At 37.1% G+C, this 27,690-nt stretch overlaps 4 protein-coding genes across 6 annotated transcripts; all 4 read left to right on the plus strand.

Annotated features, from left to right (window-relative positions):
* The first annotated feature begins 1,115 nt into the window (after positions 1–1,115).
* Positions 1,116–2,833, plus strand: LOC131361336 (C-C chemokine receptor type 5-like). Of its 2 annotated transcripts, none has more exons than XM_058402406.1 (2): positions 1,116–1,223; positions 1,477–2,819. In XM_058402406.1, exons 1-2 carry the CDS (start codon positions 1,187–1,189, stop codon positions 2,508–2,510), a joined length of 1,071 nt encoding a protein of 356 aa, XP_058258389.1. In that variant the 5' UTR covers positions 1,116–1,186; the 3' UTR covers positions 2,511–2,819. The 2 variants fall into 2 exon arrangements, with proteins under 2 accessions (XP_058258389.1, XP_058258468.1); XM_058402485.1 differs by having other exon boundaries at positions 1,138–1,223; positions 1,396–2,833.
* A 3,673-nt stretch (positions 2,834–6,506) lies between these two features.
* On the plus strand, positions 6,507–18,848 carry LOC131357426 (C-C chemokine receptor type 4-like). 2 transcript variants are annotated; one of them, XM_058396428.1, is made up of 3 exons: positions 6,535–6,617; positions 15,173–15,261; positions 15,858–18,848. In XM_058396428.1, the coding sequence occupies exons 2-3, from the start codon at positions 15,219–15,221 to the stop codon at positions 16,895–16,897; spliced, it is 1,083 nt and encodes a 360-aa protein (XP_058252411.1). In that variant the 5' UTR covers positions 6,535–6,617; positions 15,173–15,218; the 3' UTR covers positions 16,898–18,848. The 2 variants fall into 2 exon arrangements, with proteins under 2 accessions (XP_058252477.1, XP_058252411.1); XM_058396494.1 differs by lacking the exons at positions 15,173–15,261; positions 15,858–18,848 and adding an exon at positions 6,967–10,549 and having other exon boundaries at positions 6,507–6,617.
* Positions 18,849–20,981: 2,133 nt separating this feature from the next.
* On the plus strand, positions 20,982–22,638 carry LOC131344220 (C-C chemokine receptor type 5-like). The gene is made up of 2 exons (XM_058376360.1): positions 20,982–21,105; positions 21,284–22,638. Exons 1-2 carry the CDS (start codon positions 21,078–21,080, stop codon positions 22,330–22,332), a joined length of 1,077 nt encoding a protein of 358 aa, XP_058232343.1. The 5' UTR covers positions 20,982–21,077; the 3' UTR covers positions 22,333–22,638.
* A 1,829-nt stretch (positions 22,639–24,467) lies between these two features.
* On the plus strand, positions 24,468–27,654 carry LOC131344028 (C-C chemokine receptor type 5-like). Its single transcript, XM_058375990.1, has 2 exons — positions 24,468–24,695; positions 24,938–27,654. Exons 1-2 carry the CDS (start codon positions 24,671–24,673, stop codon positions 25,984–25,986), a joined length of 1,074 nt encoding a protein of 357 aa, XP_058231973.1. The 5' UTR covers positions 24,468–24,670; the 3' UTR covers positions 25,987–27,654.
* Positions 27,655–27,690: the final 36 nt, after the last annotated feature.

The raw sequence follows: 27,690 nt of genomic DNA on the forward strand, positions 1-27,690 counted from the left end.
GAGCGATATGTGTCTTTAAGAATTATGTAGCAATGATCCAGTGTGTTATTTTCTCTGTTGGGACAGGTAATATGCTGCCCAGTGTGGAAGAACTCAAATGGCCTACACCAGTTAATGTTAAATCTCATATTCTGAGCTCTCTAGTTTGTAGTGAGCTGATCGTCTCCAGTATCTAAAATGGCAAAAAGAAGTGCAAAGCAAAATAACAAATCCGGAAACAAAATAACAAGATACTAACATTAGTATAGTTTGTAAATGGAATTCTTACTGCTGATTTTCTGAGATTTGTTTTTGGATTTGTTATTTTATAATCTGATTTATTTTGTTTTTTGGATTTGTTATTTTGGTTTTGAATTTGATATTATGATTTATTTTGTTTTGCACCACTCAGCCACTGTAAATCACACACTCACAGTCTTTCCCAGAGTTACCACCTGTAGTAGCTAGAAGGAGACATCAGAGGGAAATTGAGTCGACAGCTTCATAACTGTACCATTAGATGGTACTGTAACTCCATACTAAACATTTCAGTGGGAATTATGTGAGAGAGATTCACTTTTGTATCAATCCTTGGACTAGTCACTAAAGTCAACCTGTTTCACTTGTGCTCTTATTTTTGATAACTGAATTAACCAAAACATCACTGATTAAGTCAATCATTTAAGGCCATGAGTTAATATGTGGAGGTCATAATAAAATATTTAGAAACCCTAAAATAGTAGTCATGAGATCCTGAGGCTCCAGTTCTTTACAATTATTTATATTTGTCAGCAGCAGATGGGAAAAGTCCATTTGCTTTGAGAATTTGCTTAAGGTGTTGTGAGCTGTGCTACATCCATGTCACAATGGCAGTTGACTGCTGCATTTATTAATGTATTTTTTCAAAGTAAAGTATAATTTTATTTATTACCTCAATGTTTAATTTTCTGTAGCCACAACAGTCTACTTTGCTAGATTTTTCTGTCTCACTCATTTTACTGGATGAGATCATTGGATGAGATAAGATAAAGTTTAAAAGTTGTTATTTCTGACATCAATACAAGTTTGTAAATGTTTTGTATTTGCATCTTTTGGTAACTTGCCAGAAACTTATCTGGCAACAGGACAAGCCCCACCTTATGAAAGCCTTTCTCAAAGAACAGCTTCTTCCTACAAACCAACAAACACTGTCTTGGTCTGAGGAAACATGGATTCGACCGCACTGCTACACCGCGATATGGCAAGTAGGTTGAAGGTTTACATTCTAGAAACAACTAAAATTGACACTAGGTTATTTGTCTCTCTGACTGCAGAGAGCTAGTTTCTGATTCTTTGGTCTCAAAAACCTTTGTAACTCTATACATGGATTTGGCATAACCTGACAAAACTGTAAAAATTGTCACAAATGTCTTTTAGACACCAAGTTCAACTGCAGCTACATGGAAGGCTGTTTTTTCCCCACTTAAGTAACATTTAAACTTTTTTTCTCATAAACAGGTAAGAATAATTCTGCTTTTGAAAAAATAACACGTGAGTACATACCCTGCAACACAAACAACATAATGGCCTTCAGCAGAGTCTTCCTCCCATCTCTCTACAGCATCGTCTTCATCGTGGGGTTCATCGGCAACAGCCTGGTGTTGTGCATCCTGATCAAGTACCACAAAAGGTCCAACGTGTCAGATGTGTGCCTCCTCAACCTGGCCCTTTCAGACCACCTCTTCCTTCTCTCATTGCCTTTCTGGGCTCACTATGCCGCAGTCACTCAATGGACCTTTGGGAGCTTCATGTGCCATGCAGTGACTGCGCTCTACATGCTTGGATTCTATGGAAGTATTTTCTTCATGATCCTTATGACCATTGAGCGTTATAGTGTCATTGTCTACACTTATACCTGGCTTTTCTCTAAGCACCGCTCTATCAGGGCTAGCATAGCCTTGGTTTTGTTTATGTGGGTGCTAAGCCTGGGAGCTTCTCTGCCAACTGTCATTTTTTCCCAAGTGAGGAATGAATCAGAAGGATGGACTTGCAGTGTAGAACTTCCTAATGGGACAGTTTGGAGGTCACTCATTTACATGGAGGTGAACATCCTAGGCTTAATTGTTCCTCTCTCAGTGATGGTGTTCTGCTACACACGTATTATCCCCATCTTAATGTCCATCAAGTCTCAGAAGAAACACAAAGCTGTCAAACTCATGCTGGTCTTGGTCAGTGTTTTCTTCCTCTTCTGGACACCGTACAACATCGTCATCTTCCTGAAGTTCCTGCATCAGTTTGGTTACATGAACACCTGTCAGTGGGATCAGGACCTGAACATGGCTATGCAGTGGGTGGAAACCATAGCGTTCTGTCACTGCTGCCTCAACCCCATCATCTATGCCTTTGTTGGGGAAAAATTCAGGAATTTAGCTCTCAAAATCCTGAAAGAGAGGTTTCCTCTTTGCTTTGGTCACTGGAGAACAACTGAAAGTGAGTTCTCAGGGAAGAGAACCATTAGGCAGTCCTCAGTGATTTTCCGCACAAAGATATAACCAAACCTATAATGATTATTGCATTTAATCTACTATAACTGTGTGTGTATGGACACTGTATGCATGTAATGTGAAGATTTCAATGAACACTGTTTATACAATGAATAAAGGTCTGCTGTTATAAGAAATTAAGGCTCTAGCTGCACTGATCCTGACCAGGGTAAAAGGCATAAAATCCAGAAACATCTAGCCAATAAATTTTATGCTTTTCTATACAAGTTTAGAGTCAACTAACTGACTAAACCATCAAAGATTTACTTAATGTCAGAGAAGGAAGTGCTTCTTCGTTGACTATATTTAATCATTAAAAGTGAGGCTTTCACAAGAACAATCCATATATATATCCTGCACAATCGCAAAGAACATCATGCTGTGCCTCCTGGAAGGGTTTACAAATGTAATTCCTGTTTTGGAAAGACATACCATTCAAATAATCTGTTATCTAATAGAGTTAGTTCAACCTGACCTGTTTTGTTTTGAACAGGATGTTAGCACTTTCTATTTAAAAACACAAAAGAACAGGTTGTACTCATTGATGTTAAAGCAGGTAAACTGGTTCAATGGACACCTCCCTCTTCAATTTACTTCCTTGTCAACTGGGAACCTTTTTGCAATTCCTTAAGTTCACATAGCAAATTTTAAAAAATGCATAAATGCAGGGCAGATATTTACAGATTTTTTAGTTTATGCCTTAAGCAAGCCAGATGCAAAGGTGGTGAGGAAAAACTCAAAGTTGAGAGGAACCAGAATCAAAGTGGAACACATCCTCATCTTGGAGACACAAGTAATGTGATTATAAATAATTTCCCTTTCTATAACTGTGTATTATATGATCAGAAAGTGCAGTGAATAGGAAATTCAATTACAAGATGTCTATCTTGAATTTTTCTGTTCACTGCTGGAGATTGAGTGCAAAACTGTTCATATCAACATTATCCACATCAGTCCAACCAAGCAGGAGTCACACTGATTTAATAATCCAAATAACTGATAGCATCCTTTATGTTAAAATTTCACTTACACAGGAATGCATTAACACAGGAAAAGTGAGTTTCTAGGTTGTTTTTTCACTGAACCTGCACGTCTGTTCCACAAATGCCAATATAATCACATCACATCATTGCATCGCATAAATGGAGTAATATCAGTACATTGGGCCATCTGCATATCTACAGCTAATTCACACAGCTTTTAGATTAACAATCTGCATAAACAGCCTGTATAATCTTCACTTAATTTCTTTTAATCTAAAAACTCTTCAGAAGCGGTGGTTGTTAACCTGGGGGTCATAAACTGTGGGGTCAGAAAGCAGTAGAAGAAGGGCATGGGAAAACTTTTATGAAGGAGTATGCAAAATGGCACCTCCTGGTGACATGATTCAACTATTGATTGGAAGAAGTCTCAAAGGCTTAGCAATTTGTGGTTTATAGTCCTCATAGCTACTCTACCAGCACTGCTCGACTGGTCCCCACCATTTCTCAGGGTACACCTAGACTCTTCTCTGTTCTGGCAATGAGATGGTGGAATGAATTTCCCCAAGATGTCTGAACAGCTGAGTTACTGGCCATCTTCATACAACTACCTCTTCCTGAAACACTTAAACTAGCTGGTTGTTTTTATTTATTGTTGTAAATCCTACCAACACAGTTTGTAGGCTGATGGTATCCTAAGTCTGTGACCTATTGAACACCTGTTAATACACTCATTAGACATCAAAGCACCTTTGTACATTGCTCTGGATAAAGGCATCTGCCAAAGGACAGAAATGTAAATGTAAATGTAGCTGGACGTCTGATTATATATGGGTTGATTTCATGTAAAGAACAAGCACAAGTACAGAGCTACAGACACATGGTTTAAGAACAGCAGTTCTAAAGCATCCATTAGTCTGTAACACCTGGAAGAGTTTACAAATATTTGGAACTAAAAGGTTGGTTAAAATTAGACACACACATGACACATAATTACAGGCCATTCAGAAGCTGTGTAAATTTTGGGCAATGATGTGTTACAAGAGAAGATATGTTTATATGTTCTGTGGGTTGTGTTGTGGATTCAAGCCAAGACATCACTGTCTGCAAATACTGATACAACTGAGGTAATACAATCTCAAGTCCCTGCTTCAGATTTGTGAATGATTCTTTTGTCTACAGCTTTTATGGACATTTTTTGTTTTATGTCTTGCACCTCACTTATTGCTATTTCTAGCTTTTGTCTTATGTCGCTAAGTTACGTTGATTTCTGTAGTCCATGTCTAAATTTCTGTATTGTTTGTGTTCATTAAAATACAAATCTGCTCTGCCGTTTCCTAATATGAGTATTATCATGGTCCAAGGTTTTCATTAAACAGTATTATTAGTCATCTCCATGCTTAGCTTTCTCTGACCATAATGGTTTCAAACTAATTTCTCTGTCAAACATTTTACATTACAAGCATTAAGTTGGCACAAAACAGATTACCACTACATCACCTTAGCAGCCTTACAGAGAATTTAATGACATTATTGTCTTGTTATTTGAAAACCTCTGGACTGAAACACTCCATATTCTCCTGTGGCTAAAACAATGACAAAAAATTGACCAGTTTTCCTTTCTTCTTGTACTTAGAATTAATATTTGAATAGCAATAGAAATATAATAAAAACAAAACATTTTCAAAGAAATATTATAATTATTCTTGAACCATAAAAATCCCATTGCTGCCCTCCCACCACTGGCTACCAGTAGCTGCACATATCAGAATTAAAACAATTATGCTTGTCTACAAAGCCATCATTTTCTCCCAAGTGAATAATGAATCAAATTGATAGGCATGTGAAATGGAAAATACCAATGGGACAGCAAGTCATTCTCTTACATTGAACTGAAGATCCATGGCTTAATTATTCCTCTTTCAGTGACTGTGTTCTGCTATTTGCATATCATCCTCATCTTAATGGACATGACGTCTCAGAAGAAACATAAGGCTTTTAGAGTTTTTAGAGTCTTGTTGCTTCCTTCCTCTTTTGGATGCATTACAACATCATTATCTTCGTGAAGTTCTCGCAACAATTGGATTTCATCCTCCATAGATCCTGCTAATAAGTGAGCTTCTACATTTCTTTCTAAGTTTTTAGACAGGTTTTTTACAGTTTAACAATTTACCCAATGTCTGAGATGAAAGGTTTTTGACTCATATTTAAATATTTGAGGGTTGGGAAGGTCAGGAAAAGTTTTATATATTATTTAAAAAACAATAGTAATAATAACCGATAGCATCTGTGCAATTTTCTAGTTTCCTATGAACCCAGAAATTTGTACCACACATGCTGTTAAGTGACTAAAAGAGGCTGCATGGTTCTGTAATTTAAATGTAGGTTGAAAAAATTTGATGTGCATAAAAGAATTGCCTTCTGAATTTCATCACCAAGATTTCACCAAGAAATCTACTTCTGTGGGGGGTAGATCTGTGAGTTGTCCATGTTTATCTGCATCTATTAATAGAAGGCTATTGTTCATTCGGTTGTAAGATACAGTTTTTTTAAGGAAAAATAAATTCTAAATGCTACTAAAGAGCAAAAACATCAACATTTATTGAATAGATTTTATTCTCAAAATTCTATAGGAATATTTTCTGGTCTGGTCTGTAGTGATCAGCTTTCTTGCAATATCCCACTATTTATCATTCTCAAAGATCATTTTACCTTCAGGAATGGCCAGAGAGCTGGAAAACATTTTCTTTATGATTAACATAACATGGGATAAACACTAAGCATACAAGGCTCAGGCATTTGAACATTTTCTTTTGCAAGCTTCAGTTTGTGAAAAAAGGATTGAAAACAGAGACCTTGTAAATGTATCAATAAGTTGCTAAATACCTTATTTAACTAGTCAATATCTGTTTCTCAACTGAAAAGCACTCAAGTGAAAGCAGTGGGAATTAGGACACAATGAATCAATGGCTCTTCTGAGTTGATTTCAAGTGTCTTTCCTTGTTAACACAACAGCAGAATAAAGCCACACCTCTCAGCTCAGCATTTTCATATGCATGCAGCAACTTACACAACCTGCTTTCACAGGCAACGATCGACTCAGGAGTTTTGAAGGAGATATACCTCAAAATGCCAAGTAGGTGCCATTATTTCTGTTATGCTTCATTATTAAATCTAGAACTTCTTTGGTGGCTATTAATGGCCGTTACTCTAAGAAGTAAAATGTGCATGAAATTTCTTGTGCATGTGCAAACTAGTTTCCCTTGTTTAGAGTTGCTGAAAATACACCTATGTTATAGTTGCCAATAAATGACAACAATAAAATACCAAACTGGAATTTTTTTTAGAGCAGCCACAAAGAAATTCCCTTTTTGGTATACATTAACTATGTATTAGCCTTTATGGTATACACTGTTGGATTGAACTTGTACTATTTAACATATGCTATTAAGGCCATTATTTATTTAATTTCTTTCCACAAATAGCCGAAAACTACGACGACTATTACAACCTATCACCGACCTCAACCCAGGTCTGCAAAAACGACAATGTAAGGTCATTCAGCCGGATTTTCCTGCCAACCATCTACAGTGTTGTCTTTATTGTGGGGTTCATTGGAAATGGTCTGGTAGTGTCTGTGTTGGTCAAGTATCATAAAAAATCAAATGTGACAGATGTGTGCCTTTTCCATCTGGCACTTTCAGACCTCCTCTTCCTTCTCTCATTGCCTTTCTGGGCTCACTACGCTGCCATTACTGACTGGATCTTTGGGAGCTTCATGTGCTATGCAGTGACAACGCTCTACATGCTGGGATTCTATGGAAGCATCTTCTTCATGGTCCTCATGACCGCACACCGCTATACTATTACTGTTCATGCCCGTAACTCCAACTTCACCAAGCACTGGTCTGTCAGAGCTAGCTTATTGCTGGTTTTTTTTATGTGGGCAATCAGCTTGGGAGCTTCTCTGCCAAACATAATTTTTGCCCAAGTGAATCTGGCAAATGAATCGAACATATCAACTTGCAAAGTGGAATATCCAGGAAAAGCATGGAGGTCATTCTCTTACATCGAGCTGAATGTTTTAGGGTTGATTGTTCCTCTCTCAGTGATGGTGTTCTGCTACTCACGCATCATCCCTGTCTTGAAAGCCATGAAATCTAAAAAAAAACACAAAGCTGTCAGGCTCATCTTTGTCTTGTTCACAATTTTCCTCCTCTTCTGGATGCCTTACAACATTGTCAATTTCCTGATGTTCCTGCAACAGTTTGGTTACATGAACAACTGTCAGTGGCACAAGGACCTAAACATGGCTATGCAGTGGGTGGAATCCATAGCATTCTGTCACTGCTGCCTCAACCCCATAATCTATGCCTTTGTTGGGGAGAAATTCAGGAATTTAGCCCTCAAAATTCTGAAAGAGTGGTTTCCTCTTTGCTTTGGTCAGTACTCAACAACTGTCAATCAATTCTCAATGAGGAGGAGCTTTATGTCCTTACGCACTGCAGAAATTTCCAGCTCAAAGACTGTGTAGCCAGAACTGGTCTGATAACTGATAACTGCCATTGCATGTTATCGGCTTAGCATTTGTAAAGCAATTCAAAATCTGCCATTTGTTTCTCCTTTTTCAGAAGAAAGATTAATCATTATTTTACTTCTTGGTTAATGACATTTTTGTTTTGTTTATGCAATCTCATATGTTTTGTTCTTCATTTCAAACAAAGTTTTAGTCCTGTGAGCCCTTTGAGTAAAATCTACTTATTCTAAATACTGCCAACTGAGATGTTATCACATTAAGTTAGTATTATTAATATTATTAAGCCTTTGCTTGTATTTCACTTGTTCTAATTGCACTGTGTAACAGATAGAAACAAAAATGAACCTTACCACCTGATTATCTTGCTTGTTAAGACAGGACAATGAACACTATAATGTAAGGTTTACATTACAACACTACTATTATTATTCTCAAGTCAATTATTTTCCAATAAATGCATATTTAACATTTAAAGTTTAGTGTTATTCAGTTCCTGTTATCAATTAAAGCAGCTTGAAACATTTGTTTCCTCAACAAATGTTCTATTTCTCTTTAAGTTGTTAAGCAGAATTTTTTTTTTTCTCTCTCAACAAGTCTTCTTTCATCTCAACTATTCAGAGTAGGTAATAAAAACTAGCTCATGACCAGACAAATAATTCTGTGCAACATGACACATGCACATTTTGCTTTTAACTAAGGCATGCATCTGAGTTTCTAGACTGCTTTGCCTACAAACCCGGATGTTTGTAGGCATGCTGACCCCTATACTGTAAAATGTATTTACTAGTGTTTATATATTTGTATATGCAAATACCTAGTGGGCATCCATAATAACAGCCCATGTAAACAGCCTGTACTATCAGACTCTGGTTTATGACACTTTTCCAGCTAACTACATTTTCATTTTGCGACTGCCATTTGTAATTGAAATACTGCTTTCAATGTGATATGCATGTGACAAATTACTACAAATACTTCAGAAGCGCTTTCTGCATGAATTCATGGTTCCGTGTAGCTCCGTGTTTCATATGTGTCTATATACAAGCTGGATTTGTTCAGTGGGTTTTTTAAGCTATTGTACCGCTGGGTACCACTTGGTAGAGTAAATACTGAAACCAACAACAAGTGTTCTGTGAACCTTAAATCTCTTATTCTGAAATTTGTTGAAACCTTGTGATGTTTATGCTTTTTTCTTACACATATACATACTAAAATCAGGAACAGCCACAGGATTTTGACAAATCAAATGTACCAATAAATTTCACTGCAGTTTAAACCCTCAAAAAGCTGACCCGTTGACCTAGCAGTCCATCAGCTAACCGTGAAACCCAAAACGTTTCTGTAGGCTGGATTACATTTTTAAGCATAGCCACCAAGAAAATAAAAAAATAAAAAAAACAAGAAGAAAAAACCAAAGGCTTAGAATTTATAATAGGCTATATTGTATAGCCTATTGTTAACAATAGTAATGAGTATACAGGAAAATTCACAATAGTAATGAGTATACAGGACATAAGCTTTTCATAGTCTTTAAACAAGAATTTACAGTATCACTGAGACAGAGACAGGAGTCAGAGCTGGAAGTAGCAGAGCTGAAGATGTTGAGGTTCTCTTTGGGAGTGACAAGGTTGGACAGGATCAGGAACGAGTACATCAGAGGGACAGCTCATGTTGGACGTTTGAGGGACAAAGTTAGAGAGGCCAGGTTTAGATGGTTTGGACATGTCCAGAGGAGGGAGAGTGACTATATTGGTAGGAGAGTGTTGGACATGGAGCTGCCAGGCAGGAGGAAAAGAGGAAGGTTTGGCCTAGGTATTTGGATGTAATAAATGAAGACATGAAGCTAGTGGGTGTAAGTGTTGAGGATGCAGAAGATAGGGATAGGTGGAGAGAGATGATTCGCTGTGGCGACCCCTGAAGGGAAAAGCCGAAAGAAGAAGAAGAAGAGTCTTTAAACAAGAATTAGTGATAAGATATATATGACTAATTCTTCACTTCTAATTCTAACTATAATTTGAGGGAGTTGACCTTCTTGGAGAGAGATGACATGGCAATAACTTGTAGCTGAAGACTGTGACAAGTGAATTCTACAGCAGTATTTTTCAATCTTACCTGGAAAAAGTACAGATGCATGATTTCAGACCAACCAATCAGAAGTCAAACAAATTCCACAGAAAAAAAGAAAGCACTCATAAGGACAATGGAATGGTTTAAGAAACAAGACAACGGCATCACGGCATCCAAATGTCAATCCACTTGCAGGACTTTAAGGATCATCTGATAAAGTCATGTCAGCTGATAGTCATGTCAAAGCAAATCTTCAGCGGTCTAATAGACTCCATGCCTTTAAGTCCATGGCTACATGATATTAAGCAAATGATTTGAATGTTATGACTGTTTTCCTATTCTGCTTAAATGGCCTATATCTTAATCCACCACTGAAGCAATGAGTTAATATTTAGAGTTCAATACACTTGATCAAGGGTTATAAGATTATCTAATGTTATATCTATAACTTCTACTATATTTGTGACCACATCTACTTAAAAAAATAAAAATAAAAAACTCACACTGCTAACACTAAGGACATTGTTATTCTCTCTTTTTTTCATTTCTTGAAACACATAATTTCCTTTGTTAAAATACAGCATGAAATCCTCATCAACTCATTCTCCCTAAGTGCCAAATTACCTACATATACTTTAACAGGAAGTTAGATGTTGAGATCTCCCCTGGAAAATCTATTCTGTATATTACTATTTGTAAGAATTTTTTAAAATTAAAATGTTGTAATTAAGTAGTATATCTCATATCCAAATTTGATATGAAGTCCAACTTGTCTATGGAGTTAAACCAGTGGTGGTTTAAATCAATTGGTGGTGAAAATCATCAAATTTTCATAAATTATCATAAATATCAAATCATCAAATTATCATAAATATACACTACTGGAAGCAAGAGAAAAGCTATGAAATGTAGAGAATAGACTATTGGGAATAATTTAATACACATTCATGGAAAAATATATTAAATATATTAAAATGCAAGTCAGTGATTCAGATCACTGCTGTTTAGGCCAGCAGAGAAGGCCTTGCTGGCTCTGACGGTCCACCACTGAGTTAAACAGTATATAATGTTTAATTTCAGCAAAATGAACCTTAAACTAGGTGAGGTAATGCAATCAAGAATTGGTAGCTTGGGAACGCAAATTTTTACTGACAAGATTTATTTTGTCATGAAAGTAAAGGCTAGAGATACATGGGATTGCTTTGGGTGGTACCAATTAGCCATAGAGGACTGAAATTACTATGATCAGTTTTGCACTGAAGTCTCCACCAGTGAAGAGTTGACAACTTTAGATAATGTAAACAAACTATCAATTTTTCCCAGGTTCACTTTGTATTTGAGATAATCATAAGATATTAGGTCTCTATATTTGTTGAGGGAGGTGTTGCAAAAGTATGCATTATCTTCATACAATTCAGTTTATCACAGTGAGAGTTGTGTTCACTTTTTTGGTGTTCATTGAGTCCAGTCAAGGTATATGTCACACACATTCAAGAGAATGCTTTGTTTCCTGGAGGTCCATAATCATGGCATGGGTCCAAGGATGGCTCTCAAAAATAGTTCAGGATGTCATGCTAAATGGAAGCCACTCCTTACTAAAAATCAATGTGGCAGGCACTTAAAGAACATTAAGAAAAAGATTTTGTGGTTTGATGAAACCAAAATTGGATTGAAAAAGTCTGAATGTCTTTAAGTGGCCCAGCCTATACTTGACTGACAAGTCAATTTGATTTCATCTATATAAATGTACTTTTAAAATAAATACACAACTGTGTAAAAGCTGAAAGGTTCTAAATTCTTTCTGAACCCACTGTATACAAGTGTGTTTATGTACATGTTTTCTTTTATGTAGATGCCATTTAAATAATTGTTCTGTTGGTAAATCCAAGCCCCACCTCAGGAAATCACACCATAATGACTCATCATAAAACAGCCTACGCAGCCTGCTTTCACAACCACTCTTGGATAGAGAAGACATGGCTATGAGGCTAATCATTTTGTTAATTGGCAAAACAAAATAAAATAATTTTATCATTTATTTTTTGTGTCAGTTGTGCATAGTTTAATGTATATATTATATGCTTAGTTCTCCATTTCAGACTAATTCTCTATATACTGTTTCAGAAACAATGAAGTCACTGATTTATACTCTACTGAAACTAATTACTGCAGTCTGAAAGTATTTAATCACATTATAATAGGGATTAAATCTCAAGTCTAAAGATTTTTTTTCATCTTACACTTTTCCTACTATTTTCACAGTGCAATTTTGTATGGAGTCTCTGTTTCCTGGTACTGAAGCACAAACCAGTAGGACTGACATTTCACCCCACTTGAACATGAACATAAGTCATCCATGGATAAACAACTAATAAACAAAGACAGGAAAAGAAACAACAAAAAACTAGAACAACTAGCATAAAAGACAGGACAAGGCATGGGAAAATCAACAGGAAAACCAAATCTACTAAACATAGGGTGCAAAAGTGCACACAATGTTAATATAATCATATATTGATCTTATTGTGAGAACCAACCAGGCTGGCTTTTGACCAAGTAGATACTGCAAACAATTGCATTCTCTGCAAAGGATTTAGTACCATCAGTTTTCACTAGTAATGACCTTCACTGAATTCCACAGGACAAGTGACTCCATTAATAGAGATGCCAAGCTTGATGACCTTTTATGTAACCTCAAGAGTCATGGATTTGCTCTCCTACTGATTTCAGCTAACCTGCAGATTGTAGAAGGGGACATGTCACAACGGCATACACAGCACTGCTGGATGGAACACAGTGGTGGGCTGTGCATTTCACACCTAGGCCTTCACTGTTGTCCTTCCTGAATTAATCCACCTCTATACCAACATTATGACGCCTCGGCAATAGATAATCAACCGTTAAATAGCAACACGTAAATAGAAAAGTAAAAAATAAATTAGGCTACAGTATTTCACACCTCACAAGGAATAGTCCATTTTATTACAGTCCATCTTGAAAATGCATTTGTAAGGATGTCTGCGACCAAATCGATTTCTTCTCCTCTGTCAGCCATTGTGAGTTAAAATATATATATTTTATTTAGTTTGTGCAGTTCGCTGCCTCTGACTACTCCAATTATCCAATGAATGGTTATTCACCTGCAGAATTGGGGAACCAGTGCAGAGCTTGCTTAGGAATGGCAGCAGACAGGCAGTAAGTGCATCTGCACACACAGTGAGGTGAAGAATTTTGGAGGATGGCCTGGTGTTAAGAAGAGCAGCAAAGAAGGCACTTCTCTCCAGGAAAAACATCAGGGATAGACTAATATTTTCCAAAATGTATGGGGAATGGACTGCTGAGGACTGGGGTAAAGTAATTTTCTCTGATGAATTCCCTTTCTGATTATTTGGGACATCAGGAAATGAAAAGACACCTTGTATGGAGAAGAAAATGTGAGTGCTACCATCAGGTGTATGTCATGCCAACAGTAAAGCATCCTGAGACCATTTATGTGTGTGGGGTTGCTTCTCAGCCAAGGGACTGGGCTCACTCACAATTTTGCTTAACACAGCCATTAATAAAGAATGGTATGAAGCATCCTCTGAGAGCCACTTCTCCCAACCATCCAAGAACAGGATGGTGATGACTTTTCCAGCATGATGGAAAGGCAAAAGTGATAAATAAGTGGCTCAGGGAACAAAACATCAAAAGTTTGGGTCCAAACTCCCCAGAACTTAATCCCATTGAGAACTTGTGGCCAATCCTCAGAAGGCGGGTGGACAAACAAAAACCCACAAATTCTGACAAACTCCAAGCACTGTCATCAGTCAGGATGTGGCCCAGAAGTTGACTGACAGCATGTCTGGGTGAATTGCAGAGGTCTTGAAATAGAAGGGTCAACACTGCAAACAGGGACTCTTTGCATAAACGTAATGTAATTGTCAATAAAAGTGTTTGACACTTATGAAATGCTTGTAATTATACTTCAGTAACATCTGACAAAGAGATCTAAAAATACTGAAGCAGCACACTTAAATTAATATCTGTGTCATTCTCAAAACTTTTAGCCATGGTTGTAGCGTTCACTAGGTTTTGTTTTGTGCTTTGCTTAGGAAGATTATATTTAGATTGGCCTGGTCTATTTAGTATGGGTTTGTTATTTCATTTGAGTAAATACTGTCATTTTTTGTAAATAAAATAGTCAGTGTATATAGGTCAAGGCTGTTATTTGTGTTAGTCATGGATGCAAGTCCTTGGGCTAGTCAGGTAGAAGGGGAAGCTGATAATAGTTTTTTTTTTATTATTATTATTATCTTTATTTTTTGTATAAATAAGACAACCTCTTTTGAACAGTTTGTTTGTGTGGGTGTCATATTGGCCTTAACTGGTCTAACATAACATACTGCTGTCTCTGTACATATCCATTCTTTACAAATTATATTATAAATGAGAAATTCTTATATACTTGTCAGAGGTTTTATTTAAACTTGCAAGTAACAGTCTCTTATGGCTAGCAAGATCCCTAGAAGAAGGTTGCATTCGTATAGTGTTGCTAATACCACACACACACACACACACACACACACACACACACTTCATTAAGGAGGTACAAATATTTACACAATCACACTATAAATTCAAATAATTAATGTAAAATTTAAATCAAAATCAATTTAAATTCATTTTTTTTTAAATGTTGTTTTTTTTTTAAATGGTGTTTAGCTAGCACAAAACTTAGCTAGCACAACCCCCCAACACCACAATATAACCCCAGCAGCTTTGCTTTAATATGATCATATCTCTTTTGAGAAACAAGTTTCATTGTGCACTTGTTAGTTAAAAATCAGCATCCATGGTACATATTTTCTCCCATGCCTTAGCATGCAATATAGTCAAAACACTTTCCACTGTGCACATATTTTAGATAGTTAATTTAGTAAAATGCATATCCATTAACAGTTTTACTCTCCATTTTCATTTTAAGTTCATGCATGTTTTTGTATTTGCATGTTTCTGACTTGTCATGTAATCTGGTTTAGAATAAATGTTTTGGCAACAAAAAGCCCCACCTCCAGAAATCATTGTTCAGCCTCTTTTTTATTTAGCCTACCAGACTCCAGACTTACAGACTGACTTCACAGTCACTCTTCAATGACATGGAAAGACATGGCTACAATGCACTACATCTCCACAAGTAAGTAGATTTTTTTTCCATTTTTGTGACTGCTTGGTAGATGGATGCTGCTATAATTAGTAGTAATATGTAAATGGGTTTTTTTTCTCTCATTCTTTTCAGAGGAAGAATTTAATTTAATTAAACTATGCATTTTTCCAATTTCCTTTTCTTCTTTACTGAAGAAGTTGTTAATGGAACAAAAATAACTTGTGTGCTCTTTGTGCTTTTTAAATCAGTAAATCTCTAATCTTTCTGGAAAGTCATATAGATGTTGTAGGGAAGGATTCAGGCTCAAAGGAACATTGCTATTTGTTATAATCTGTAAATGAAAAAGTGGTGTCTCCATGGAATCCTGTTCGCGTTGGTAAAATCAGGTTCATGTTACATTAAAGGGTCTCTGAAGACCACAACCTCTTCTGGCTTAAATTCTGATACAAATAATGGCATTGCGTTTCATTCCTACTGTGACCAGGAATATGTTCATCAGTTGATTAAAATGTTAGAGAAAGGCAACTGTAGGTGCAACTACTTTTTTGTTCAAAAATTTCCTTAAACATATATTGGCCTGTTGCTGCTTTTGTATACATTATATTGTCATTTCTTTCCATAAACAGCTATGGACTATACTGCTTATGACCAGTTTCCAGATGGGTACACACCCTGCAACACCAACATACAGGCCTTCAGCCAAGTCTTCCTCCCTACACTCTACAGCATCGTCTTCATTGTGGGGTTCATCGGCAATGGCCTGGTTGTTTGTGTTCTGGTCAAGTACCACAAAAGATCCAACATGTCAGATGTGTGCCTCTTCAACCTGGCCCTTTCAGACCTCCTTTTCCTTCTATCATTGCCTTTCTGGGCTCACTACGCCGCCATCACTCAGTGGATCTTTGGGAGCTTCATGTGCCATGCAGTGACGGCGCTCTACATGCTGGGATTCTATGGAAACATCTTCTTCATGATCCTTATGACTGCAGATCGCTATGCTGTCATTGTCCATACTTATACTTCCCTCTTCTCCAAGCACCGGTCTGTCAGAGCTAGCATAGCCCTGGTTTTGTTAATGTGGACACTTAGCCTGGGAGCTTCTCTGCCAACCATCATTTTCTCACAAGCAATGAAGTCAAATGGCTCGAATATATGGACATGTAGGGTGGAATATCCAAACTGGAAGTGGAAGATATTCTCTTACATTGAGCTCAACATTCTCGGCTTAATTATTCCTCTCTCAGTGATGGTGTTGTGCTACTCACGTATCATCCCCATCTTAATGACCATGAAGTCTCAGAAGAAACACAACGCTGTCAGGCTCATTCTAGCCTTGGTCAGTGTCTTCTTCCTCTTCTGGACACCGTACAACATCGTCATCTTCCTGAAGTTCCTACATCACTTGGGTTATATGAGCACCTGTGAGTGGGAACAGGACCTGAACATGGCTATGCAGTGGGTGGAAACCATAGCATTCAGTCACTGCTGCCTCAACCCCATCATCTATGCCTTGGTGGGGCAGAAATTCAGGAATTCATTTCTAAAGATCCTCAAAGAGTGGTGTCCACATTGCTTTGGCCGGTGCTCAACTGCCAGTGAGTTTTCTCAGAGGATTACCACTAGGCACACAGTAACTTCTTGCTCAGTGGCATTATCAGAATTGTAATCTTCAACACAAATATCACTAACATCTATTTCAATTTGTTAAAAAAAGGTCCATAACTCCATAATACAATTTAAGATCCCCTTGTGTGATGGTTATTTGTTGTAATTATTGAACTTTTTTGTTTAATGCCAGTTGTGTTGCTTTGTTCTCCAATAAGTAATAATGCTTGTATTGCTAACAGCAGGCAATTTGAAGTATACTTTGCTGATAATTTTTAATGATTATTACATTATCTTACTATTATTACTAATAAATCTATTTTAGACTGCTTTGTGTTATCATATTATTTTCATATTATTTTATTATTTGTGTTGTTGTGTTATTTTCACAGTGTAATGCTAATGCATAGTGGAGTTACTTTTACTACTTAAGACTTATTCTCTTTTATTGTTACTGGAAAATAATCACCCTTGTGTGTTAAAGAGGGAACAAGCATTGTATAACATTATGAAATGTTCTAACTGAGTTGATGAGTTTACCGAATGTCATATAGTAGTTAACGTTTGTATTTGTGTGCCTTTGTTCTTGTGAATTGATTATCTTCTGGTAAGACAGGATTCTGAATTTTGTATTGTGTACTATATAGTTGCAGTATACCAACTCAGAAGGATCTAGAGTCATGTAGTGCGTATTTGAATTGTGTTGTATAGCATTGTTGATTCTGGATATTGTAATGTTGCTTGGAAGTGACTGTTGGTTTATGCTGCAAGGTACTGCAATTCGCTCCTGGCACCTTTGAGCACAATTCAACCACAAAAATTGATTCAAAATGCAGCTGGACTACTTGTCTTGACTTGACTTTTTCTTCCAAAGTTCTCCCACAACACCTGTATTGCTGCACCCCTTCCATTGTCTAGCAGTAGCTGCCCGTATCAGATTTAAATCACAAATGTTTGCCTACAAAGCCAAAAACAGAAAATTACCTCAAAGCTCTCAACACTCCTTGCGCTGCACCAAGCTCCCTCAGATTATTTAGCACTGCTTGACTGGTCCCACCATCTCTTAGTGTACAAGGTAGGTGTGAATCAAGACTCTTCTCTGTTCTGGCCCCGAGGTGGTTGAATGAACTTCCACATAGATGTCTGAACAGCTGAGTCACTGGCTGCATTTAAATGACAAGAACTACTTGTGAAATACTTAAACTAGAACTTATTTTTTTGTTTTCGGCAAAAAAATAAACAAACAAACTTACAACCCAAAGTACTGTTGTATGTGTGCAATAAAAATAATCAGTAAGTCATAACAACAAACCAAACCAATAAAAAATATGTGACACAGACTATAGCATTAAAATGTCACCGTGGTCAGCAATAACACACAACATGCTGTTTTTGTTCTGTTATAGCAATTATAGAGATTAATTCTCATCACCAGGTATGATTTGTTATTTGTATTGAATGTATACATTTTGAGAATGCTTTTCATTTAAGGACATTTGAAATCAAACTTTGTCTGAAAAAAAAAAAAAGTCCACTGCAGAGATTACAACACAGGAGAGCATCGTCAAAAAAGGCAAATCCATAACTGTAAATAACAAACCTAAAGAGATCAACAACTGGCAAACTTAATAATATTTATAGTGAAGAATGCAAGTTTGGACAGAGATTGCTAACAGGTCAGCCTAGAATCATTAGATGTTCTCTGTGTGAGGTCTGGAGCAAGGACTTATGAGGGTAATGAATCCAAGGTACTAGACCACCAGAGAACCCTGAGTAAATAGCCTGTTAAATAGGCTGTCTAAATGTTAACTGCTGTTTGCAAGTATTTTTTCAGGTGGCACATTAAAGTTACATTTCATTGGTTAAAATGATGGAAAATGGCAATAAAAACAATATAACTGCAAACATATGAATACAGTTTAGCAATTTATATACAATACTAATTAATAAAAATCCTCTTACAACCAAATAATGTGGATATTGCTATTGTATCAGAATATAAACTGGGTGGTAGATTATTGACAGTATTTCTTCCCATAAATTATGAATAAAGAGATTAGATGTGATGTGGCTAGAATGAGAAAGAAATCCTCCAAATAAGCCCATCACTCCCTCTCACACCCTCCCTTGTATTCATCCATCCTGACAGTAAACATTTTAACAGACACTGCACATGTGTAACGTCTGGGACCCCCGCCCTATGCGGGGCTCGACCCCAGACGCCCGTGGTGCGTGTGCGCACGCCAGCACACGGTGTAATGAGACCCATGCGCAGGATTCAGCGAAGCACTGCTTTTATTACATTTAAGACGCGACATAGGGAAACAAACGTAACACAAGACATGGCGTGGTTAAACAAAACGAAAACAAAACCTAGACCTTAGCTTGGACATGGAACCTAGCAAACAAAACCCCAACAGAAACCACGGTACAGATAACAATCATGGACAATGACACAAACACAAGGATCCCAATTTATAGGGGTAGACATTAGGGCTAATGGGATACAGGTGACACAATCAGGATAGGAACAATAGGAAGGACGTAACAAAAGACACACAAAGAAGCAGGCTTCCAAGGTTCACTGTCCAGCTGTTCCTGACAACATGAACTGCTTTTTTACATTATAAAAATATTGTTCCAAGGAGCAATCAGTCATTTACTGTAGAAAGAGCCACATTAGGATCATCCCTTGTCCATAAATGGAAACTTGCATGCCAGTAAGTCTTCTCTACATATTACAAAACATGTTTGTCATCGGACAATATCCAAAATCAACAAACACTGTTCATGTAAACTGCAGGGATTATAACACAGGCAAGCATCACCAAAAAAGGCAAATCCATAATTGTAAATCAAACAGGGAAATCTAATAATCTTAGAGAAAAGGGTGTAATTAGGAAAACTGATCAAGGACTAAACTGAAATGAGATGGAAACATAAGGAATCACATCAAGTGCCAAAATAAGGGGTGGAGAAAAAAACAATGAAAGAGAAAAAATAATCATAATAGTCTGAGCTGCACAGGATGGAAATGTGGAAATGCCTCTTAAGTCAACATAAAAAAAAAAAAACATTAAAAAAAAATGTGTGTGTGTGTGTGTGTGGGTGGGGGGGGCAGTCGGTGGTATTGGGAAGCTCTTATCCAGAGATACTTACATTTATCTCCTTTATACAGGTAAGCAGTTGAGAGTTAAGGGCCTTGCTCAAGGGCCCAGCAGTGGCAGCCTGATAAGCCTGGGATGTGAACTCACGATGCACAAATGGGCAATGGGAATAAGGTCCATCCATCAGATTGTTCTTTGCTTACTTTCTGTAAGCGAATAATAGAATGAGGAGCTCAGCAATCTGGGAGGACCTCTGAATATAGAGGAACCAGTTGAGGACCCACCGAGAACATGAAAAAACCCTCAACCTGGGAGTTGGCAACACTTGCTCTTTTAACTTAATTGTACACTTACATTCTGAAATCTATTGGAATGTTAGAATTGTTTTCCTATCATGAGCATGACCCTTCCAATCTTTTACTGGATCTTTCGGTAAAGCCAGAGGGTTTAAACATTTTAAAATACAGGATCATAAAGCTTTGGTTTACGAAAGGATTTTTTGTTTTGGGTACATCAGTTCAAAAATGTAACAACAGATGGCAGTATAGCACAATGCAAAAACAGAAAGTAACCAAGAAAAAAAGAAAAATGAAAGCTTAAAAAGACAAAGATTTTGCCCATTTTCACTACAGCCACAAATATTTTATGCAAAACAAATCTGTGTTAGGTTTCTTTATACTGTGCATTATATATTTTTCTCACTGTATAAACAATCTGAAATATGTTGAAACTGCTGAAAATGTAATTATAGTAAATTATGCCCATATTACTTGAAAACACTATATAAATATAAATATATTAATCTGTGCAAAGAAAATTTTCATACTCCATAAAAATGTTCTTTTATATTTGAATTATTCAATGATTAATTAATCCCTGATTTAACAAAAGAACATCTAAGAAATAAAAACACACATCAGCTTAAATAATGATGGTACAGTTTTTATTTGTGGATTTTGACTACTATATGTATATAAAAATATCATTTTTGTACTGTTCTCAAACACATGATGTTTAGATTTTTAGCTTTTTCTGTCAGCAGCCTCAAGTTCCACCCCAGGAAATCGCAGCTCAGCCTAGTCATACTGCAGCTTCCACGACCTGCTTTCTCAGTTACGCTTAGACCAAGGAGGCATGGCAACGACATACCACAGCATGACATGTAGGACGAAATTTTCCTTTTTGCATAATTGTTGAATTTAGCGACTGTCTAGTGATTACTGGTATTACTCATATTAGTAAAGGGTGTCTAAAATTGCTATAGCTAATTTAAGACTGTCTAGACTAGGACTAATTTTTTTTGTTCTAATGTAACTATTGATTGTCTGTTTCATAAACAGCTGGGGACTACTCTGAGTACTACAGTGAAACAGAAAATGACAGCTTCCAGGTCTGCAGCAATACCAATGTAAGTGCGTTCAGCCAAGTCTTCCTCCCTACGCTCTACAGCATCGTCTTCATCATAGGGTTCATTGGTAATGGCCTGGTGTTGTGTGTCCTGATCAAATACCACCAACGCTCAAATGTGACAGATGTGTGCCTCTTCAACCTGGCACTTTCAGACCTCCTCTTTCTTCTCTCATTGCCTTTCTGGGCTCACTATGCTGCCATCAATCATTGGATCTTTGGGAACTTTATGTGCCATGCAGTGACGGCGCTCTACATGCTGGGATTCTATGGAAGTATCTTTTTCATGATCCTCATGACTTTAGACCGCTATGCTGTCATTGTCCATGCCCATACCTCCCTCTTCTCCAAGCACCGGTCTGTCAGAGTTAGCATAGTTATGGCTTTCTTTATGTGGGTGATCAGCTTTGCAGCCTCTCTGCCCAACATCATTTTCTCCCAAGCAAAGAATGAATCAGAGGGATGGACATGCAAAGAGGAATATCCAGAAGGGACATTGTGGAAGTTAATCTCTTACATTCAACTCAACATCCTCGGCTTAATTATTCCTCTCTCAGTGATGGTGTTCTGCTACTCACGCATCATCCCCATCTTAATGGTCCTAAAGTCTCAGAAGAAGCACAAAGCTGTCAGGCTCATCCTGGCTTTGGTCAGTGTCTTCTTCCTCTTCTGGACACCCTACAACATCGTCATCTTCCTGAAGTTCCTGCGTCAACTTAGCTACATGACAAACTGTAAGTGGGAACAGGACTTGAACATGGCTGCACAGTGGGTGGAAACCATAGCGTTCAGTCACTGCTGCCTCAACCCCATCATCTACGCCTTTGTTGGGCAGAAATTCAGGAATTTGGTTATCAAAATACTAAAACAATGGTTTCCTGTATGCTTTGGCCATTGCACAACAATCGTCAGCGAGTTCTCGGAAAGGAAGGGCTCCATGTCCTCGCGCTCCTCAGTGGTTTCCACCACGAAGATTGTGTAGCCAAAAGCGTAGACATAAATGACATTATTAAAATGCCATTGTGCATTTAAATTTGTAAAGCGTTCACAATTCAGTATTTACTAATCTGGGTTAGATTAAAGTTTATATTTACATGTCATTATTTTACTTTGAGTCAGTGATGTTTATGTAGATTTTTGTGTTAGTGAATATGCTTCATTTTTAATTTTCTACTCAACATGTAATCACATTATATTAACCATTATTAAATCTCACTAAGATGATCATTATGAAATGTTTTCTTGTCATATTTGTAACACAATGATTGTGTATCTGAAGCATGTCAGAAGGTGTGAAATTACATGAACATGTCTGGGTGTCTAAAAATAGGTCTGTTGCTTATCTGATGAACAGTTTCCATGAGAATGTAAATATTGTAAATGGCAAAAAAAAAAAAAAAAAACACTTCAGGCTTGTTTAATGTCGTTTCTTCAACAGCGACAGACAAAAAAATTCCTCTCATCATCTCTTGTGACATTAAGTGCTAAATAGTTTGTTAGACATATAGAAATAGTAAGACGTAATGTTACAATAAAATAAAACAATGGGGTCAAGTGCTGTGGCCTGAGATGAAGCAGAGAATTTAGTTATTTAAGATTATATAAGGTACCTGAAACTAACCTAATGTAATCAAGTGCCCAATATCAAGATAAGAATAAGATAAGAACGCACAAGCTCATTTTATCAAAATGTCCAAAATAAAAAATAAACAATTATTTCATAAAATGAAAATCTACAAAACCAAGCATGGATAAGCAGTTTTCAACTTGTAAATATTTATAAATCTCTAGTATTTTCAGTATTCAAAAGTGCCGTAAACGGAAATGTGACCGGCAGGCAGGTAGGTAAATGCTTAAATACTGATTACATTAGTATAGTTATTTCTTTAATACCATGAGCTAATTGTTTTTTTTTCTTCTTTTATTATATTCATGAATGGAAGCATTCGAAAAATATTTGCAACTCCCTCGTTTTCAACAGATCTGATATGGATTATATTCTTGGTCAAGATTAATGTTGCAGCATTAGTGGACTACGCATGAGCAAGTTTGTATTTTAAGAATCAAGACAAACCCCCAAGAGAATTGTGTTCAGAGTCTTGTCTTGAATTCGTGTTTGAGGATCTCCTGGACAGAAGATGAATTGATGAATGAATTGTCTAGTATGCGGAGGTAAAGACATTGCCCCCTTTTTTTTCCACATCATGATGTTCTTTTGGCACCATCTGAAGAAGTGAACTTCAGGTATGTAACTGCGTAACAACCAAAAGAAGGTTCCAGATTTCTGGGCATGTTTTTAGGATAGGATGATGACCTTGGCAGTCTGGGAGAGCCTAGGAGGGTTGAGCCTACAGATCTTCTCTGTATCAGGCATGTCCTACTACGCCAATGCTGTGGGGAGAACATGCACAGGATATCTAAGCAGAAGCCAACTTAAGCAAAGGATCAAAACCACAAATTCTAGACCAGTGGGGATGCCAGATTATTTTTTTAAATTACATACTCCTTTCCCCAATCCTTTTACTGCAGGAACAACCAGAAGGCTAAAACAACTCTTTACTGAAAAGTGATAAAACTGCAAAGTGATAAAACTGCCTTCGGAGGTTTTGGTTAATATCACCTAAGTTTTAAATGTTGGTTCATATATGTAGCAACAGGTGGCACTGCAACACCTATGCATTTACCTTGATGTTTTGTACTTTGTGGTTGCGTCTTGAGACTTTATCATTTATCTCACAGTATAAATAATCAGTAATCTGATGAAACATGGTTTGAAAGTCCAACTACAAATGCCCTGCAATGAAACAGTCCATGCTAAAAATATTTATTCCCCAGGACCTTTGAGTAAATCATTAGATGATACTAGACTTTCCTTTATGCACTTATTTATAATCATTGATTTTATAATTGTATATCTATGAAAGCATTCATGCTTCTGGTTTAAAGTTTGTAGTGAGAGTAATGATATACGACACCAGGTGTTAGTCATAAACACAGGTTTGAATGTGAATGTAATATATATAGTCACAAGAATTTCGTCCAGATATTATTTGAGGATACAGACTATTGTATGTTTATTCAATTTAATTTCAGTTAAATCTTATTGTATTGCATGTTGGACAATGGAAATAGTCCCAAAGCAGCTTGTTGTATATATAGAGAGACATTTATGGAGATTCTTGTTTTGTTTTGTCAAATATATGCAGTTAAAATAACTTTTCTGACAGCAGAAGAAAGCCCCACCCCAGGAAATTGCAGCTCAGACTAATATCGGTGCTTCCACCAAATGCTTTCAAAAGTCAGTCTGGGACTGAAGAGACATGGCCACGACAGACAACGTCACAAGTAGGTTCATCGTTTCCATTTTTCATCAATTATAAAACTGTGTATTGTTTATTAATGGTTATTTCACAAAATATGTCTAAAATGTCTAAAACTGCTTTTACACTGTATTGAGTAGATTCTTGAAATCAGATATTACTTATAGCATCCAATAGATGGCGATCCAGCACAGTAGCAAAATTTCTGATGTAAAACCACAGATAAGTTTTTTGTTCTAATGAGAGAATTGTTTCATTTATAAATAGCTGGGGACTACACTTATTACGACAGTGCAAAAGAAAGTGGCAGCTTCCAGGTCTGCAGCAACACCAATGTAAGTTCCTTCAGCCAAGTCTTCCTCCCTACGCTCTACAGCATCGTCTTTGTCACAGGATTCATTGGTAACGGCCTGGTGTTGTGTGTCCTGGTCAAATACCACCAACGCTCAAATGTGACAGATGTGTGCCTCTTCAACCTGGCCCTTTCAGACCTCCTCTTCCTTATCTCATTGCCTTTCTGGGCTCACTATGCTGCCATCAATCAGTGGATCTTTGGGAACTTTATGTGCCATGCAGTGACGGCGCTTTACATGTTGGGATTCTATGGAAGTATCTTCTTTATGATCCTCATGACCTTGGATCGCTACGCTGTCATTGTCCATGCCCATACTACCCTTGTCTCCAAGCACCGGTCTGTCAAAGCTAGCTTAGCGCTGGCTTTCTTTATGTGGGCACTTAGCTTTGCAGCCTCACTGCCCAACATCATTTTCTCCCAAGCGAAGAATGCATCAGAGGGATGGACATGCAAAGAGGAATATCCAGAAGGGACATCATGGAAGCCATTCTCTTACATTGAGCTCAACATCCTCGGCTTAATTATTCCTCTCTCAGTGATGGTGTTCTGCTACTCACGCATCATACCCGTATTAATGACTATAAAGTCTCAGAAGAAGCACAAAGCTGTGAAACTCATCCTGGTTTTGGTCAGTGTTTTCTTCCTCTTCTGGATGCCCTACAACATCGTCACCTTCCTGAAGTTCCTGCGTCAATTAGGCTACATGACAAGTTGTGAGTGGGAACAGGACCTGAACATGGCTGCACAGTGGGTGGAAACCATAGCGTTCAGTCACTGCTGCCTCAACCCCATCATTTACGCCTTTGTGGGAGAGAAATTCAGGACTTTGGTTATCAGAATACTAAAGCAATGGTTTCCTGTTTGCTTTGGTCGCTGCACAACAATCATCAGCGACTTCTCGGAGAGGAGGAGCTCTATGTCCTCACGCTCCTCAGTAGTTTCCACCACAAAGATTGTGTAGCCAAAAGTTCGGACAGCAACATTGTAAAATTCACAGTTTCCCACAATTATACTTTACTTTTACATTGATTTCAAAAGAATGTTTTTGGTTACACATGAAAATTAACATTATTATTATTACTGCACATTCTTATTCACATGTAACCACATTATATTCTCTAATTTTGTTATTAAGGCTTTAATTGTTTTCATTTTGCATATTTGTCATACCATTTGTCACTATGTATAGAGCCCACCTATTTCAAATCATTTTTGAATTATGTTCCTATAAGTTTGATATTTGAGCACATGTACATGAGCAATGAAAAAAATAGGTTTTCTTTGGTATTCTAATGAATCATTTCAAAAGCTGTGAAAACTCTCAATTCTAGAAATAAATGTGTGATGTCATACTGTGACAAAAAAAAAATTCCCCAACTCATCTCATATAACAAAATGAAGTAAGGTGTAGGCAAGAAATTTAAAGAAAGCAACATTTATTTTGTTATAAATTTAGTTATTTAAGTTATAAAGTTTTGACTGTTATTTTGAAATATCATCAGTGATTAAGTTATTTTTACAATAATGGAGAATATTTCCTAAAAACTGATGTTTGCTTCCTTGTGTGCCACAGTGGCCACTTGTCATATTTTTTTTATTTTTTATTTATAGTTATATTAAAATGTAAATCAAAAGGAATCTAATGTAATCTGTATTAGTTGTCCATTACAAAGACATGAAGATATTCATGTGAATGATTTTCACCTTTGTACATTTTCATTGAATACAAATTCTCAATGAATCAAATACCAGGAAGTCACAGTCCTGCAGAGTCTCATTGTCATTCAAATTTGGTTTGCAGTAGGGTGTGTCAGCTCATCAAACTCTGCAGGTCAGTGATCTCTAGAAAATCCTCGCCTAGATTAGCTTACTGACGAGTTATTATTTATAGCCATCAGTAGAGGGCGATGCAGCATGTTGCTGAATTCTGTCAATGAAAAAAAAAAGAGGAGGACGTTACACTTGCACATAGTTGAGCAGCAGTTAACCTGACTGGACTCAGGAAGGCTACAATAGCTCAAACCACCACTCATTCCAAGTTGTGAGAGCACCTCAGGATGCTGTTTTCAGCCATCTCAAAAGAAAAATAGGAGTTGCGTAGGTTTTGACAGTAGTAAACTAAGTCCTAATTTTGTGTGCATTTCTAATAGGAACTACGAATTAATCTTAGTAGCCCTGTTCTATTTATACTATGTTTTCATGTTCTTAATGACCATATTGGGCAAAAGTGACCCACATGCATGTAAACTATATGACTGTTTGTGGACACCTGACCATCACAACCACGTGTGTTTGTTGAACATCCCCCTTTGTAATTATAAAAGCCTCCACTCTTCTGGGAAGCCTTTCCACTAGATTGTAGAGCTCAGCTGTGAGGATTTCTGATCATTCAGCCACAAGAGCATGTTGGGATATTGAGGAGGTCTGGACACTAAACAATCATGGAGCCTGATTTATGCACAGGGACACTGTGTTGTTGTTGTTGTTACACTTTCCCATACCTGGAACCTGTTCCAGCATGACAAAGACTTTCTATGCAATCTTGCGTCCAACTTTGTGGCAACAGTTTGAATGCATGTGGAAACTGACCATAAAGTTTGGCTACTATATGAAATAAAATTAAACTATTTTTTGTCTACCCTGCAGCTGTTATTTTGTTTCCTGT

The sequence above is a fragment of the Hemibagrus wyckioides genome, linkage group LG01, assembly GCF_019097595.1.
Source record: "Hemibagrus wyckioides isolate EC202008001 linkage group LG01, SWU_Hwy_1.0, whole genome shotgun sequence".
Classification (NCBI taxonomy): domain Eukaryota; kingdom Metazoa; phylum Chordata; class Actinopteri; order Siluriformes; family Bagridae; genus Hemibagrus; species Hemibagrus wyckioides.